General features: G+C 44.7%; 1 protein-coding gene across 1 annotated transcript in view; it reads left to right on the top strand.

The window, feature by feature from the left end:
• Positions 1-15,415, top strand: part of LRIG1 (leucine rich repeats and immunoglobulin like domains 1) — a 138,016-nt gene that overhangs the window by 112,853 nt on the left and 9,748 nt on the right. Inside the window, exons 10-15 of the mRNA XM_082209314.1 lie at positions 3,100-3,171; positions 5,704-5,775; positions 7,447-7,610; positions 11,065-11,382; positions 12,781-13,062; positions 13,846-14,265. Of these exons, the coding sequence (XP_082065440.1) occupies positions 3,100-3,171; positions 5,704-5,775; positions 7,447-7,610; positions 11,065-11,382; positions 12,781-13,062; positions 13,846-14,265 (1,328 nt within the window). The remainder of the gene's footprint in view (positions 1-3,099; positions 3,172-5,703; positions 5,776-7,446; positions 7,611-11,064; positions 11,383-12,780; positions 13,063-13,845; positions 14,266-15,415) is intronic.

A 15,415-nucleotide genomic window follows, 5' to 3' on the forward strand; every position in this document is an offset into this window, starting at 1 on the left:
TAAAAAAATACAAAATACAAAATACAGAAAAAAGATAATAAACATGTAAAAAAAAACAACCACATCAATCTTTCCGTACCTTACATTTCATTTCCTTACTTCCCTGACCTCCTCACACCTCCCTTTTTTGTATTCCAGTTCTATTTATTTTTTGGAATTATTATTTGCCCTCTTGAGACACAGTTTTGTGAGAATGCAGTACTGGGTTACGTATAGCATACATACCTGTCTTGGAGAACAGACGTATGAGCTTTTTACCCAAATGCTGCTTTTAAGGACTAAACTGAGAAGAAGCACGGGAGTTGAAGCATTGACAAGGCTTGGGTTGGCGTACGTGGGATAGTTAGTTCATGCAGCCAAGTTGCCGTTTCCTACGTACTGTTTGCCAACTCCTCGTCTGATCCACTAGCTTTGGCTAGGTGTGGCTGAGAAGCAATGTGCTAGAAAAGGCATATCTGAAAGTTGCAGGGTGTGTTCTTTGTGGAAGTGGCCACATGTGCGGGTTGCTTACATAAACTACAAAGATATTACATGTGCTGTTCCCAGCTCTGGAAACAACAGGCCATTTGCAAGTAGCACCACATGTTTAGTTTGCCCAGGTAGAGCTGTCTGTCCACGTGCAGTTTGCTTATGGAAACTGAATTGCTATGAGGTGACCCTGCCCAATGTTTTATTTCCGGAATCAGTTCCAACAGTGGGGTCTCGGTTTTACAGACTGGAAGATCTTTAGTAGGGTAACTTTCTCTCACATCTGTTCCAAGCTAGGCACATGGGGTGGAATTCAGCTAAGTGGTTGCATCCACGGAATGAGGTCTACTCGTGTCTCTTCCCCCATGCCACCTAAATCTATTCTGGAGGGTTGGAGGAACCCCAGAACGGGTTTAAGGAGGGCATGGAACAGACAGGGAGAGGAGATGGGAGATTGCACCATTGGCACAAACATTTCTGCTTGCCCAGTGGAACAGTCTGCACAACATTGAATTTCACCCTCGGTTTGCATTCAGCCTGTTGCCTCCAGTTTTTAGGACATTGCCAGATGTGCAGTTTTGTTCCGAAATAAGAGAGCTGCATAACCTTTCCCGCCTGTTTGCTCACCACTTCTAGATACTGGTCTTGATAAAGTAATGCCAGAAACCATATAGGTTCTGAATATGAGCAACTAAGAATACTGTGTGAGAAATCTAGCAAGATAGAGCAGCATTATCTAAAGAAGACAGCTTTGATTTTCTCCGTTTACTCACAGATGAATTCCTATCCCAGAATCTATACATTGCTCCAGTCATAGATTCACATGGTGGGGTGTCTTCCTGACTCCCATAGTCTTCCATATTCTTGGGCATGCTGTCATGCTTCATCACATCTTTATTCAGGGTAGAGAGTTACCGGGATACTCTTAGTGAAAATTGAAATGCAATAAGCATTCCAGGACTCATCATATAATACTCCTGAGTTGATTTATTGTAGAATTTTAATCTCTTCTGTCATCAGGAATCAGGATGAGGCTACATTACATTAAAAAAACAACCCAAGGAAAACACTAGAAATCAGATATAAATAACAGGATACCTCTGTGCCAATTTAGTCCCAGCTATTAAGACACCAAGCAACATAAGAAAGTCCCTAAAGCGTTTACCAGATTGTGGGAATCCAGATTTGATTTCATGACCAGGCCAGGTCTAATGCCTCCATACTGCATTTCTGTGTGTACGAAGAGGGTGGAACCAAGCAGCAAAAGCTACCTCTTGAAACTTAATGTAACTTGAATAGCTTTTACTTTTAAAGTAGACCTGCTAGCTCTCATGCTGCGGAGGATGATTGAGGATGTGGCAGCAGCATATTGCAGAGAGTTAGAAGGCTAAAAACTAAACCCACATGATATGTCGCAGTGGGACTGTGGCTTGCCAAGTCACATGGATTTGGGGATATAATGACTCAACGTTTTGAATGGCAGAAGCTAGCAATACCAAGCCTTTTGGTCATCATGGCTCTTTGGCCTGGACTCAGGTAGTAAAATGAGTTTTCTATATATTATAAAAGTGCAGGCTCCCACCCTGGCTCAGTCACAGACTCAAGTGCATTCATTTGGAAACAAATTAATGGGGATAAAGCAGGGGAGAAATGATTTACCTAAAAACACATTGTGTGTCGTGTGGTCACAGAAATCCATATTCAGCTGCCACACAAATTGTCTCCTCTTTAATTAAAAAAGCTAATTACTCCATGCAATTCTTCACGGGGGGGGGGGGCATGTGGAATGGTTAGGGTCAGTTATTTACCATCAGATGGGAAGCATAGAAGGAGCTCTTTTATCAACTACTTAGAGATTTCACTGACAATTAAAAGGTGTAGTACATTTTGTTAAATAAATAAATAAAAACCTAAAATAAAGGGCTTTATTAGGCAGAGGGCATTGCTCTAAGACACCTTATATCTTTTAATGCTCTAAAGTGCCTAGTTTGCTTTAGGTGCATAATAAATAGTCTCTAGAGGGATGAGGGGGATGTGTGCAGGACAAAGATACCTTGTCCCTTGGAGCACCACCTAAATCCACTGTGATGGTTTTAGCTGTTTCTTCAGAAGCCTATCAGGACTTCTCCCCATCCCTGCCCACCTAATGTGTGGCAAGGAAGTCACAGGATTATTTGGGTCTCTATTGCGAGCCATTTATTACCAGCTGCGAAAAGATCAGGAGTGAAATGAGGCGAATCCAGTGTCTCGTTTAAACCGTGTTCTTTCTGATAACTGAAGGTCAACTCATATTCTGACTCCCCTTTCCCCGGCAACCCGAGCAAACCTGCGTTTCTTAATTCAGCACAGCGTGCCCCGTGTAAAGCTATCATCACTATTAAGTTCTAATAAAGATAAAAGTATTTAATTTCAGGGAAGGGGGGGAGAGAGTACGCATACTCTGGCTTCCTTAATCTGCACAGATCGTATTTCCAGTGCCTTACATGGGGATGTTTCATCAGATAGAGCCACGCTAATTGGGGTCTTTTCATTTTCTTTCCTTTTTTCTCCTCTCTCTCTCTCTCTCTCTCTCCCTCCCCCCCCCCACCTCCCCAAACTGCTTATCTGACGCTGGGTGTTTTGAAACTGCAGAACTCTGTTTGGAAACAAGATCAAGTCTGTGGCCAAGGAGGCATTCTCAGGCTTGGAGGCCCTGGAACACCTGTGAGTAACCCACAATGCTTTGCAGTTTTGAAGAGAAGTGGCTGGGTGGGAGAAGGGAAGCCTGCCAGAAGTGGCTGCTGGAGAGGCCTGCGAGCAATTTAATAGCATCTTTGTAAGCTGAGAAGCCAGTCCGTTTGTGAGAGCCAGCTGCTTCCTTCTCATTATAAGTCAGCTCCAACGTTGACTCTTTTTTTCTTCTTCTCCCTGCCAGGAAGAAAGTTATAGAACACATGGCCAATTTGCATGCTATTATTTTATTTTATTTTTTTTAAAAAAAAATAATGCACAACGGAGTATATCTTATTTATTAAGACAAGAGGCACAGCAAAAATTCTAACCTACTGGGAAATGTGACCTGTTATTATTCCCTTTGCTCTCACGCTCTGTTTTGCCTTTGCTAATATCCTGGGGTAGTATCCTTTGCTCCGTTCTTCCTCTCCACCTGGGTCTCTGTGTTTAAAATGCAAGAGGGAACAAGTTCCACAGGAGTCCCTCTCCGTTTATTTTGCTAGTGAAGCCAAGCAAGCTGTAAGGCAACCAGCAGCAAGGAAATGGTGCACATGTGTGTTGCTTTTGCTTTGATGGATAACCTCTCTCTGTTTGAAATGAACTCTCAGTATCGCAAGCAGTATCGGCTGGTAACATTGACTGAGTGGCATGTTCATCTGCATTGCCTCCATGTCTGCATTATGGATCCTTACACTGCCATATTGTAGGCTTGAAACGTTTCAAAAGTTCAGCCCCCACCCCATATTTCTGTCTTCCCTTCCACTCCCTTTTCTGGCATTGGGACCATGACAAATTTGCAATAAGTTGTTTGACCTAAAAAAGCCAAACTGTTCCCAGTTAATTGGGCAGCAGATTTTTTTTTAAACAAACAAACAAACAAATAAAAAATATACTTATTATTTAATGCAAGTACAGTGGTACCTCCGGTTGCGAATGGGATCCGTTCCGGAGGTCTGGCCAGATCCCGAGGTTCCTCTCTTTGCAGGGAGAGGAAAGTGGAAGACAGTTTCATTTCTGCACGGAATCTTTTGGCTGCAACTCATCACATTAGTAACATTTAAAACATCAGTTCCCTTCGCAGTGTTTATTCAAAGCAGGTATAAACCATACAGTGAGAAGAACCCAGCATAACCATAATAGTCAGCCGCTAAAGGTCATGGTGTAATTAAGGTTTCTTTAATCGGGCATCAGCAGAGCTGGTTTTCTTACTGAAAATGGCAAGCACTCTGTTTCTTTGAGCTGATGCTGGATTTTTGGTGGGAGGGGGGATGTGGTGGAAGTAGCTCTTCCTTTTCCTATCCCCACATCTCGTCAGGAGTTAGATTCATCGGGGATCTTCTTCAAATAAGGAGAGTTTTAGATGGCCACATAAGCTTCTTATCTTAAATGTAGCTTTTCAACCGTTGGTCAGATAAAATCTTAAAGACATCTTACAGATGCCAGCTGTTTTAATGAACACTTACGATTCAGGAACAACACAATTGCACACATTTAAAACGACTATCCACAAGAAGTCATTAACGTTGTGATTAGTTCAGTTAAGGACAAACTGGTCTTTGGTTCACACACTCCATGGGCAGATCTATACTGTCACACTAATTATAGCAATTAGTATACAGTCGTCCCTCAGAAGTCGAATGGCATCCATTCCGGAAGTCCGTCAGGAACCAAGGCGCGGCTTCTGATAGGCTGCAGGAAGCTCCTGCAGCCAATCGGAAGTTGCTGCAGACGTTTGGGTTCCAAAGAATGTTCACAAACTGGAACAATCACTTCTGGGTTTGCGGCGTTCAGGAGCCAAAATGTTCGTCTCTCAAGGCGTTCGACTTCCAAGGTATGACTGCATAGCATTATGTCCAGTCCCCAAACACTTAACTATTTTTAGTGAAAGTGAGCCTGCTTCATATGCTATGGCTTGAAGTAGTTTTGTTTCCAAAGTTAAAACTTACCATAGTTTGTTGGGTTTAGGTGCCGTGGCAAGTTGTAGTTAGTAATATTCACAGACATAGCCACTAAGCCACTGATTTGAATGAGCCACAGTCAAACATTGCACACTCCCACTTTTTCTGGTAAAGCCATAAGATGGATATTGGAAACGTATGCTTTTTCTTTTTTTTAAGCACAGTTTAGCATTACGTCTGAACCCAACAAACTGTGGTTAATCTTTGTGTCATGTATCACGAGGTTCGCTCATTTCAGCAAACCATGGTTTAGATGTAATGCTAAACTGCGCTTAATCGTAAACAGAAGCAAAAACCTCAGATCTCATCATGGCCAGGCAGGAGGGGTAGCGGTGGGGGTGGGAGAGTCCAAAGCTCAGAGCCCCCCATTCCTATCATGATAAATCATTGTTTACATATACTAGTTCACTTGCCTGATTTATACACAGCTTCTGATTAGTATGAGTAGAAATATTTTGAAGGAGCGCAGACCTATAAACCATTTGATAGGAAGTAAACTGACATGGAAAAAAAACCTGTTAACACTTATATGTATTGGTTTCTTTTAATGCTTTATTTTCTGTAGGAATCTTGGAAATAATGCAATACGTTCTGTTCAGGAGGATGCATTTGCTAAGTTGAAGAACCTGAAGGAGCTGTAAGTAATGTTAAGATTTATCCTGTAATCTTTGGGCCATTGTTGCGACCTCCCCCCCCAGCGGCTGCTCTCCCCCTCCCCAGCTACGCTCCCACTATTGCTGCTTTCCACTTGCCACCCCCACAAGCTATTTTTACACTAGAGCAGATGTCAGAGACTCGTCTCACATTCAGTAACAAGTGAAACAGGATCTTCTCAGCAGTCCTTTCATTGGGCTGCATCTGTGCCCTTATCCATCTCCGTTCAGGAAATCTAGGCTCCTTTTCCCAAGCCTTACAGAGCAGTCAGTGACTTACTTAATTTCTGGTGGCAAACCAGTCTCTCCTTTTATAACTACATTTCGGGCATGCTGACATTTCAGTGATAAGCAGGTTTCAAATTTGATCCATGTGCCCACTTATTCTCAGGGATGGGAAAATTACATTAGCAGATCTAACTCTTGAGCTGCATCAGTGGGATCTTGTTTAGTACATTGCCAAACATCCTGTCTCATGATAATCTCCAAACCGGCTCCCCCCTTCCAATGTTAATACGCTGCTTTATGCTCTACCATATGTTCAAGCAATATTAGTTGTCCAGGATCTAAATTTATTAGCTCACTTTCCAGGTGAACATGTGTGTGTGTGTAGACACGCATACACCTGTCCAAGATCTTATGAATTGTACCAACTAAGAACTTTTCCATTAGATGCCATTTCACTTAAAACATAGTTTAGAGAGGCACTCATCATCATATTCAGGATCTGTAAGAAGTAATTGCTTGCTTCCATTTGACGAAATAGCAGTAGCCATGTCCCTAGACCTGAAAAGAGGCAACTTGGCTTACAGAATTTGCAGTCACAAGATGTGGTGATGGACAGTGTCTTAGATAGCTTCCTCCCTCCCCACAAAGGACTTTTACAGAGCGCTTACTCTCTGTTAAGACAGATGGTATATCTGCCTTATACAGATAGATATTGCCTCTCATAGGGAGTTAGCAAGCAAGTTAAAAGCTATTAGCTTTCCCCCCCTAGTTCACGTATACTAACTTTGCGGCACAGGATGACCTGAAAGAAACAAATAACAAATCCATCTCCGGTTTAAAAAAGGGTTGTTCACCTGCGGTGAATTAATACTCACCCCGGGTGACCAGGCAAGCAGCTATTTATAAAGGTCATGTGCAGGGTCAGATTAATGTCTCATATATTATTCCCCTGCTCTTCACCCTGAATGCTCAGCTCAAGGCCAACGTTTTGTCTACTATACCACCAGCAGACACTCTCCGCCATTCTGTTGCCTGGGATTCCTTTGGGATCAGTGTACAGTGGTACCTCTAGTTACAAACTTAATTTGTTCCGGAGGTCCGTTCTTAACCTGAAACTGTTCTTAACTAGAGGCGTGCTTTCACTAATGAGGCCTCTTGCTGCCGCTGCGCCTCCGGCACACGATTTCTGTTCTCATCCTGGGGCAAAGTTCTCAACATGAGGTAACTCTCCTAGGTTAGTGGAGTTTGTAACCTGAAGCATTTGTAATTCGAGGTACCACTGTATATATAAGGCAGGAAGGCTGCCCTATTAGCAGCCATTATTTTTTCGTTTGTCAGTATCTGGGTTGCCATTTGCATTAAAATTCCCTTTCAAGTTTCACAAGAGACTCCCCCCCCCCTTTTGCATTTTGTTTGCTTCCCTCTAGCCGCATAAACAGCGAGAGCTTCCTGTGTGATTGTCAGCTGAAATGGTTGCCGCAGTGGTTAACCAACAGGGAACTGCAGCCGTTTGTGGAAGCTACCTGCGCCCACCCAGAGTCATTAAAGGGCAGAAGCATTTTCGATGTGGCTGCAGAAAGTTTTGTGTGTGGTAAGTCTTGGCCGTAGCTTGGTAATCTTGAGGTTGCTTTGGAGGGCAAGCCCTGACGCAGGAATGTTTGTATATTTTGTGGCCAGCTTGTTCTTCTGTATGCAGTGGAGTGGAGCATACATAGGATTTAAATTCTTCACTGGCCAGAGCTGGTTTTATATCAGAACTGCACTTAAATTGGCAGTGTGTGGCAGCATGTATTTGGAGCAGCGATTCCCAAAGGTGGGGGGGGGGGTATTAATAAGACATGGGGAAGTTTTTGGTAGAAGTGGTAAAGAGAACTTTAGACATTCCTGAGTGTCTCCTCCATTTCAATCTTGTTTTCATGGGACAGTGATTGCCTGGGCATAGGATTTTCATCTTGTCTCTTCAGCTTTAGGAATTATTATTTTGCACTACCTTTCAGCAGCACAAGTAGACCTTCAGTGTGTCTGTAGGAGGAATGTTCACTCAAGCCAGCTGACGTCGTGTTAACACTTTTCTACTGAATAGTCCTTCTCTGAGCCTTTTCATTGCTGCTGCTGCTGCTGCTGCTTCAGGGAAAGATTGCAAACCAGCGTGGCAAATAGAGAGCAGCTGAATACACACGTGCTTCGTTTTTTTGTCTTTTAAAATGGAATAGTTTAAAAGCGTAGAGCCACAGCCAAAGTCGCAGTTGTTCATACTTTCCTCCTCTTAAACTGAACGGGTCGTGGGTTCTCCCCGAAACTTTCCCCCTCTGTTCAGCTTGTTTATTGATGTAGAATTCAAGCTGTCACGATTTGTCGGGCATTGCTAGCTTTGAGAACAGCAGCTTCAGGAGGATCACTCCACTTTCGTTGAAAGCCCCATTCATCATCCCTGTTGGAGTATGTCCATATTGTACTCTCCAATCAGATAGGCGCAAATACACAGACACCTGCTCAGAACAGAGGAACATCTCATCTGCTCGGATGATCTCATCCTCCAGCTGTGCGTGTATTAAAAGCTGATTAGGAAATCCATAGGCAGCAGCTCAGATAATGCTACAGTTTTACCCACCCATAGCAACCAATGGCTGTGGCCGCACCTTGTTTACTGCATGAAGTTAAGGTCACTCTCTGTTGATGAAAGCAGCAGCACTTGGATTAAGAAACCAAGCCACGAATAAGAACGTAAATGAGAGGTTATGGTTATGCTTCCCAAACTCAAGAGCAAGCTGGTGTCCTCTGTGTGTTTTGGACTAAGGACAGCATGGCTGTGCTAGGTCAGGCTGGCAGTTGTAGTTGAAAACATTTGAAGGGAACCAGGTTGGAGAATGTGGGTTAATACAGAGCTCCACTTCTCAGCAATACAGGCAGCCTTATGCTCTCAGCCCTGGCAAACCCAGATGTACGTAGTTCTGGCATAATGCCTGGCTCAGCAGCAACTGCCAGGATTGCTCCAACTGGTGGGAGCTGGGAGAGAGGAGGAGAAGATAAATTCGGAAATAGTGTTTGGAGAGTCTTAGAAGCTGGGACCACATGCCAGAGGGTGAATGGGCAGGCAGGATTTTTCTCTACTCCACCTGAGGCTTCTGTTGCAGTCAGTGTTACTATATTGAACTGTACTGACTGACTGCCTGTCTGCGTGTGGCATTTACTACATGTCATAGCTGATCGGGCCCTGACTTGCCAAACTGATGTTAATTCAATTACGAAGTAGAGTGGGATTTTGAGAGTAACGCAATCTACTCCCTCTTCAGTAGAAGGCTTCCCTGCCTCCCTTGACCCCCAAGTCAAACCATTTCAGTGGGTCTTCATCCATCAATGCCTTAAAAAAAATATTGAATCCTGGGATGGAGATTCCACAAATTATCTGAGTAGTCTCTTCCATTGTTCAGCTGTTCTTAACAGTTAGGGGTGAAGGCAACAAGAAAGAGAACACGTCCTATGTCAGTTTTCTGCCTCCCTTCACATGAGTCGCTTGTTGCTTTTCTTCCACTGGTGTTGGTGAATCTTAAAATCACCTTCCTTTATCACACCTAGTCAGGTATTTGGAGGCTGACGTCATTGTGAGCTCTGTAATCTTATTTTCTTTTGTATCGTTCCCACAGGGCCAACTCAGACGCACAAAAATACCGTGTGATCGATTATGTCATGGAGAAGGCTAGATCAAAGCCTTTCCCTCTGACATGCCAGCCTTTTGGGGGATTGTCCCCTCCTCCCCACACACACACACACACACAAATGTGATCTGAAATAATGCAGCTGTAGTGAGGAAACTAGCCTTTCCTATCGATATTGAACTGCAACACCCATCATACTTGAGTGCTGGCTATCTTAGCTAGAGTTGATGGTACTCCAACAACATTTGGAAGGGTGCTGGAGTCTACACTCCTACTGTTTGGGAAGGGGAAAACTGTACCATGTGCTTTCTCCATCTTTCGGAATTGCTCTCAGGCTGCCTTTAATAATGTAATACGTTGGCATTCCAAACCTCTTTCTTTCTTCGCCACTGAATCCCATTCAGATTTAATCTGCCCATTGAGTTTCTCCATTCCATTGGTAATGGCTGTGTTTTTTTGGGTGGGGGGAAAACGTTCAACATTGAAATCAGAGATGCCTTTTGTGTGACTAATAAATTAAGCTGCTTGGAACTCGGCTAAACCAAATAGCCCTCAATGTCAGGCCTCAAGAGCAGAAGCCTCTTTGCCTTGGAAGGGTGACAACCAGCTACATCTGCCGTTCCTTCGACGTCTTTGTGCCAGGATGCTATCCTGCCTGTCAGCACTTGTCACTGGTGACATTAATTGCAACAGTTGCTGTAACTCTTAACAAATTAACATTGTCAGCCTGTGGTAGCAGCACTTGGAGGGCATCTCTCAGGGACCAGCTGACGCAAGATGGAAATAAGGTGGCGCGTGCATATATATATATATATATATATATATATATATATATATCTGCATACCTTGGAATTTCCCCGCCCCCTTCCTAAAATAAATTGGCCAGATGGTTCAGTTGTAAGTCAGTAGAAAGCACTGGTTTCTCCTTTCACCCAGAGGATTGATGGCAATCCTTTTTGCCATATGTCTCCCATTTGGTATTATATCTAGCTCACTCCAGGTTATTCCATGCACCAGCCCTAAATTCGGAAGATTTGCTTTGGTATTCCTTCTGGTATTTTGGGTGCTACCTATTGCTTCATTTTTGCAAACAGGCAATCACACGTTTCCGTAAACCCGAGAATTGTTCAGTTTATAATTACGGTAAAATGAAACTACAATGGGAAAACACTCAATATGCAACTGCCCAGGCTCGTATTATGTGTAGGTATTGAGCATTTTGCTACATTTGAATTGCACGGCCAGGAATTGGATGAAGAGCCACTTTTCTTAGCGCTCTTCCACATAGCAAAACTTAACGCCTTGGGAAGGTGTTGAGATTTGAATGCCCCGTGGCCACAGCATCTTTCTAAACCGAAAATGCTTTGGCATTCTGTTTTCTTTTCTCAGAGGATTTCCCCAAGCCCAAAATTATCGTTGAGCCGGAAACTACAATGGCTGTTCTGGGCAAGAGCATCCGCTTCACGTGTTCGGCAGTCAGCAGCAGTAGTTCCCCCATGACCTTTGCCTGGAAGAAGGACAACGAAATTCTGCACCATGCCGAGATGGAGAACTTTGCCCATGTCCGGACCAGAGATGGTGTGGTGTGGTTCACCACCATTCTGCATCTGCGCCATGTCTCTTTCAACCACAAGGGGTGCTACCAGTGCATCATCACCAATCATTTTGGTTCTACCTATTCTCACAAAGCTCAGCTCACAGTGAATGGTAAGAATTTCATAAGGTAAAGGGACCCCTGACCGTTAGGTCCAGTCGTGGCTGATTCTGGGGTTGCGACGCTCATCTCGCTTTATTGGCCGAGGGAGCCGGCATACAGCTTCCGGGACATGTGGCCAGCATGACTAAGCCGCTTCTAGCGAAGCAGAGCAACGCATGGAAACGCCGTTTACCGTATTTTTTGCATCATAACACTCACTTTTTTCCTCCTAGAAAGTAAGGGGAAATGTCTGTGTGTGTTATGGAGGAAATGCCTACGGGTGGCATGCCTACAGATTTTCCTCCTCTAAAAACTACGTGCATGTTATGGTTGGGTGTGTGTTGTAGAGCGAAAAATATGGTACCTTCCCGCCGGAGTGGTACCTATTTATCTACTTGCATTTTGACGTGCTTTCAAACTGCTATGTTGGCAGGAGTTTCATAGCTAGGGCTAAAATTACATAACCATCTAAAATTTTGGAGATTAATTTTAACACACGGTGACCAAAAGAGGGAGAGCATACATGCCCAAAGGGCAGGTCAGCCTGTGTTTAAAAAACTAAGGCCCTGAAGAAAAGCAATGACTCAAATTGCATCAGGATGCTTCTATAAACCACAGTTTGCACCCTTCCCTGATGCATGATAGTATTACTTATCATATTCCTTTTGAAGGTAGTTTGTTCACCTTTGGTCCCCACCCTGCACTCAGCTCTCACCCGTGACTGCTAGAAGTTGTCCGCATGCAACAGCAGCCACATCTCAGGAGCAGTTTTGACTGGCCAGCTAAACCAAGTGAGGGTAGCCGATGGGTCCCAAACCCTCAGTGAGTTAGGGACTTCCCCTGCATGCAAAGACAGGCTCCGGCAGATTGTGCAGATGAGACCGATAGTGGGTGCCACCGTCAAGGTGGTGGTTTCTGCACATGCTAGAGAGGGGTGGGCAGGGCTTGTCATCCTGGGAAGGTAGCCAATCTAGAAGGAAAACTCTGATCCTAAACCTCCACTGCCTTACAGGATATTTTGGGGAAAAGAAAAGGCAAACCCTACACAAATCCAGAGTGGAGGCCCCAAGAGACGCTTTTTACGCCTCCTTCCGGCAACTCCTGCAACCAAGCTGGTGCCAAACCTATTGCTCTGCTTTCCTTTGGATTACACCAGCGACGTTGAGAGGGTGGTTTGGGCATCTGGGCAGCCTAGGACCACCATACACACTGCTTGCGTCCCAGGAAGGTCTCTTTGGCACTGCTAACGCGGTGGTTTGACTCCATTCCTGGAGACGCACTCCATTGTCTCTTCAGACAGAAAGGTCCAATGACGACACTGGATAGATTTTAAATTCTAACATTGGAAGCATGATGGCTGTTGTTCTTCAAGAATCTTTGCTACTCTCAATTCTCCTTGTCCCTCACAGTGTTGCCATCGTTCCTCAAAACTCCCCATGACATTGCAGCCCGGACAGGGACAACAGCCCGGTTGGAATGCGCTGCCGAAGGCCACCCGACCCCACAGATTGCTTGGCAGAAAGATGGAGGCACTGACTTCCCTGCAGCTCGCGAGCGCCGGATGCACGTCATGCCTGACGATGATGTCTTCTTCATCACGGACGTGAAGATAGAGGATATGGGGATGTACAGCTGCACTGCTCAGAATTCCGCTGGTTCTGTGTCAGCAAATGCTACCCTGACTGTGCTAGGTAAGGAAATTTGCTTCCTTTGGGAGGGGAAGTCAGGGCCATTCATTGCAGGTGCATTAATTTTATACTGATGTCCCTTTAGAAAGTTCAAAGTTGTGGTGCTTTAAGACACCATTGTCAATAATGGATGGGCGTAGATAGTGACAGCAGAGAGGACCCAAGTTAACTCTGTTTGGGATGGGCAGAGAGTGATAACAAAGGGTTATAAGAATTTGTAGGCTGGAGCCTGGGGGTTTTGGACAGTATTTATCAGAAAACAAGTTTGGTTTCCTTGCAATATAGAACCTTGGAGACATGTATCAATACACTAGAAGCCCGAAAGTTACAATACCAGAAGTCTCGGGCGTTTCTGCTGCTATATCACTGCCAGTTCCCTGTTGTTAGGCTTGTAACCTGGCTGATTTATAGTATTGTGCCTTGCTTTTCTTTTGGGGCTTGGTGAGAAGAGAGTTGTGGCACTATTAGTGCAGTCTTTTTGAATCTGTCATGTTTGCATACACTTAGATGCGCACACATGCACCTGTAGCTGAATATTTATTGGGGAAAAGTGGAAACTCTTTCCTTACCATGGAGAGTATATTGAGAGGTATACCTCAGCCGTTACTATTTGTTGCAAGGAAAGGCAGAAAGGCAGCCCAGAACTGAGCGAGTTCAGGTTTCTTAAAGAAACACTGTGTCGTCCAAAGCCTTCGTTTCATAACTGTGCTGTTGAAGTCAAGAGGCTTAGCCCGTAGCATGAATTTTCCGTAGGCTTGACATCTCTCTCTCTCTGGATCCTTACAGAGACTCCGAGCTTGGTTCACCCACTGGAAGATCGTGTTGTATCTGTGGGCGAAACTGTGGTCCTGCAGTGCAAAGCGACAGGAAGTCCACCTCCCCGCATTACATGGCTGAAGGGCGATCAGTCTCTGCTGGTCACTGAAAGGCATCACTTTACCCCAGGCAAACAGCTGCTTATCGTCCGGAACGTTGTGATGGAAGATGCCGGGAAATACACCTGTGAGATATCGAACACTGTTGGGACCGAACGGGCGCACAGCCAAGTGAGCGTGCTGCCCTTGCTCGGCTGCCGAAAAGACGGCACCACCGTTGGGATCATCATTATTGCTGTGGTCTGCAGCATTGTGTTGACATCTCTGGTTTGGGTGTGCATCATCTATCAAACCAGGAAGAAAAGCGAAGAATACAGTGTCACAAACACAGGTAGGCCCAGAGTCTTTTTTTGGGGGGGTAACCAGAAACATATCAAAAGGGGCTAGTTTTTGAAGCACCCCCCCCCCCCGTCGTGTAACCAGCATTCATAGCTGGCTTACTTTACTGCAGATACACAGAGAGTGCTTCCAGGTATCCCAGGTGGAATTGTTCACCGTTTGCATGGTTTACAGGCAGGGTCCTGGTTCTCACACCTCTTCTTACTGCCCAGGAATTTTGCAAACCCAGAACGTAGCCAGCATTTTTTATTTTTATTTTTTACCTGTCATTTGGCTAAATGCCCAGCATTTCCCTAAATGTTCTTGGGTGTCTGTCTCTCCTCCAGAACACCCAGTTTATTTATTTATTAAAACACGCACAGACTTCCCTTAGTCCTGTTGGGTTTCTGGGTGGCACACCCAACAAAAATTAGCATCCTAAATGCAAAAAAGCAAACGCGAACGATAAAACATAAAAAAGTTCTTATCCTCCAGCTTTTTGGGGTCGGGGCACAACTGCAGCTGCGGTCAAGTTCCTGCCTGAAATAGTACCAAGGAAACAAGCTGCTCAACCGAAAACTCAAAAGCAGTGTTGCAACAACTCAGATACAAGCACTGCCAGAAAGTTGCTGTCAGCTAGCCGGGCAGGGCCCTTCTGGCAGCTCTTCCTGGAGGCCATGCCTGTCAACCGAAAGGGAGGTGCTTCTCATAAGTGAAGGCTGCACCATCCAGGAACCACTTGAGAAACGATGACACACGACGCATATTTTAGAACCGTGTTGGTACACTCTAGAATAAAATCAGCAGAAATAAGTTGCTGGCTGCATCATCTGTAATAAAACTTTTTGGCTCCAGCTCTTGAAACACGATCCCCGCATAAGAAGGCCTGCTAGGTTTTGCAGGGAGACACATCTTGTTCTCTGACATATTCGCTGAGTGCCCGTCAGCTGCTTTTGTGGGCCATGATTGAGCCAGCAGGTAAAGCTAACTGCATGCCCTCTTTTGAACTAAAGTAGTGGGAATATCTCAGTGACTTAAGAACATGAGACTCTCACTGAATCAGACCAAAGGCATTGCCAGACCAGCATCCTTTTCCCAGCAATGGCTAGTCAGATGTCTCTGGGATGCCTGAAAACAGAACAAGTTTCATATACATAACTTGT

Source organism: Podarcis vaucheri, assembly GCF_965113315.1.
Source record: "Podarcis vaucheri genome assembly, chromosome: 2".
Lineage (NCBI taxonomy): Eukaryota > Metazoa > Chordata > Lepidosauria > Squamata > Lacertidae > Podarcis > Podarcis vaucheri.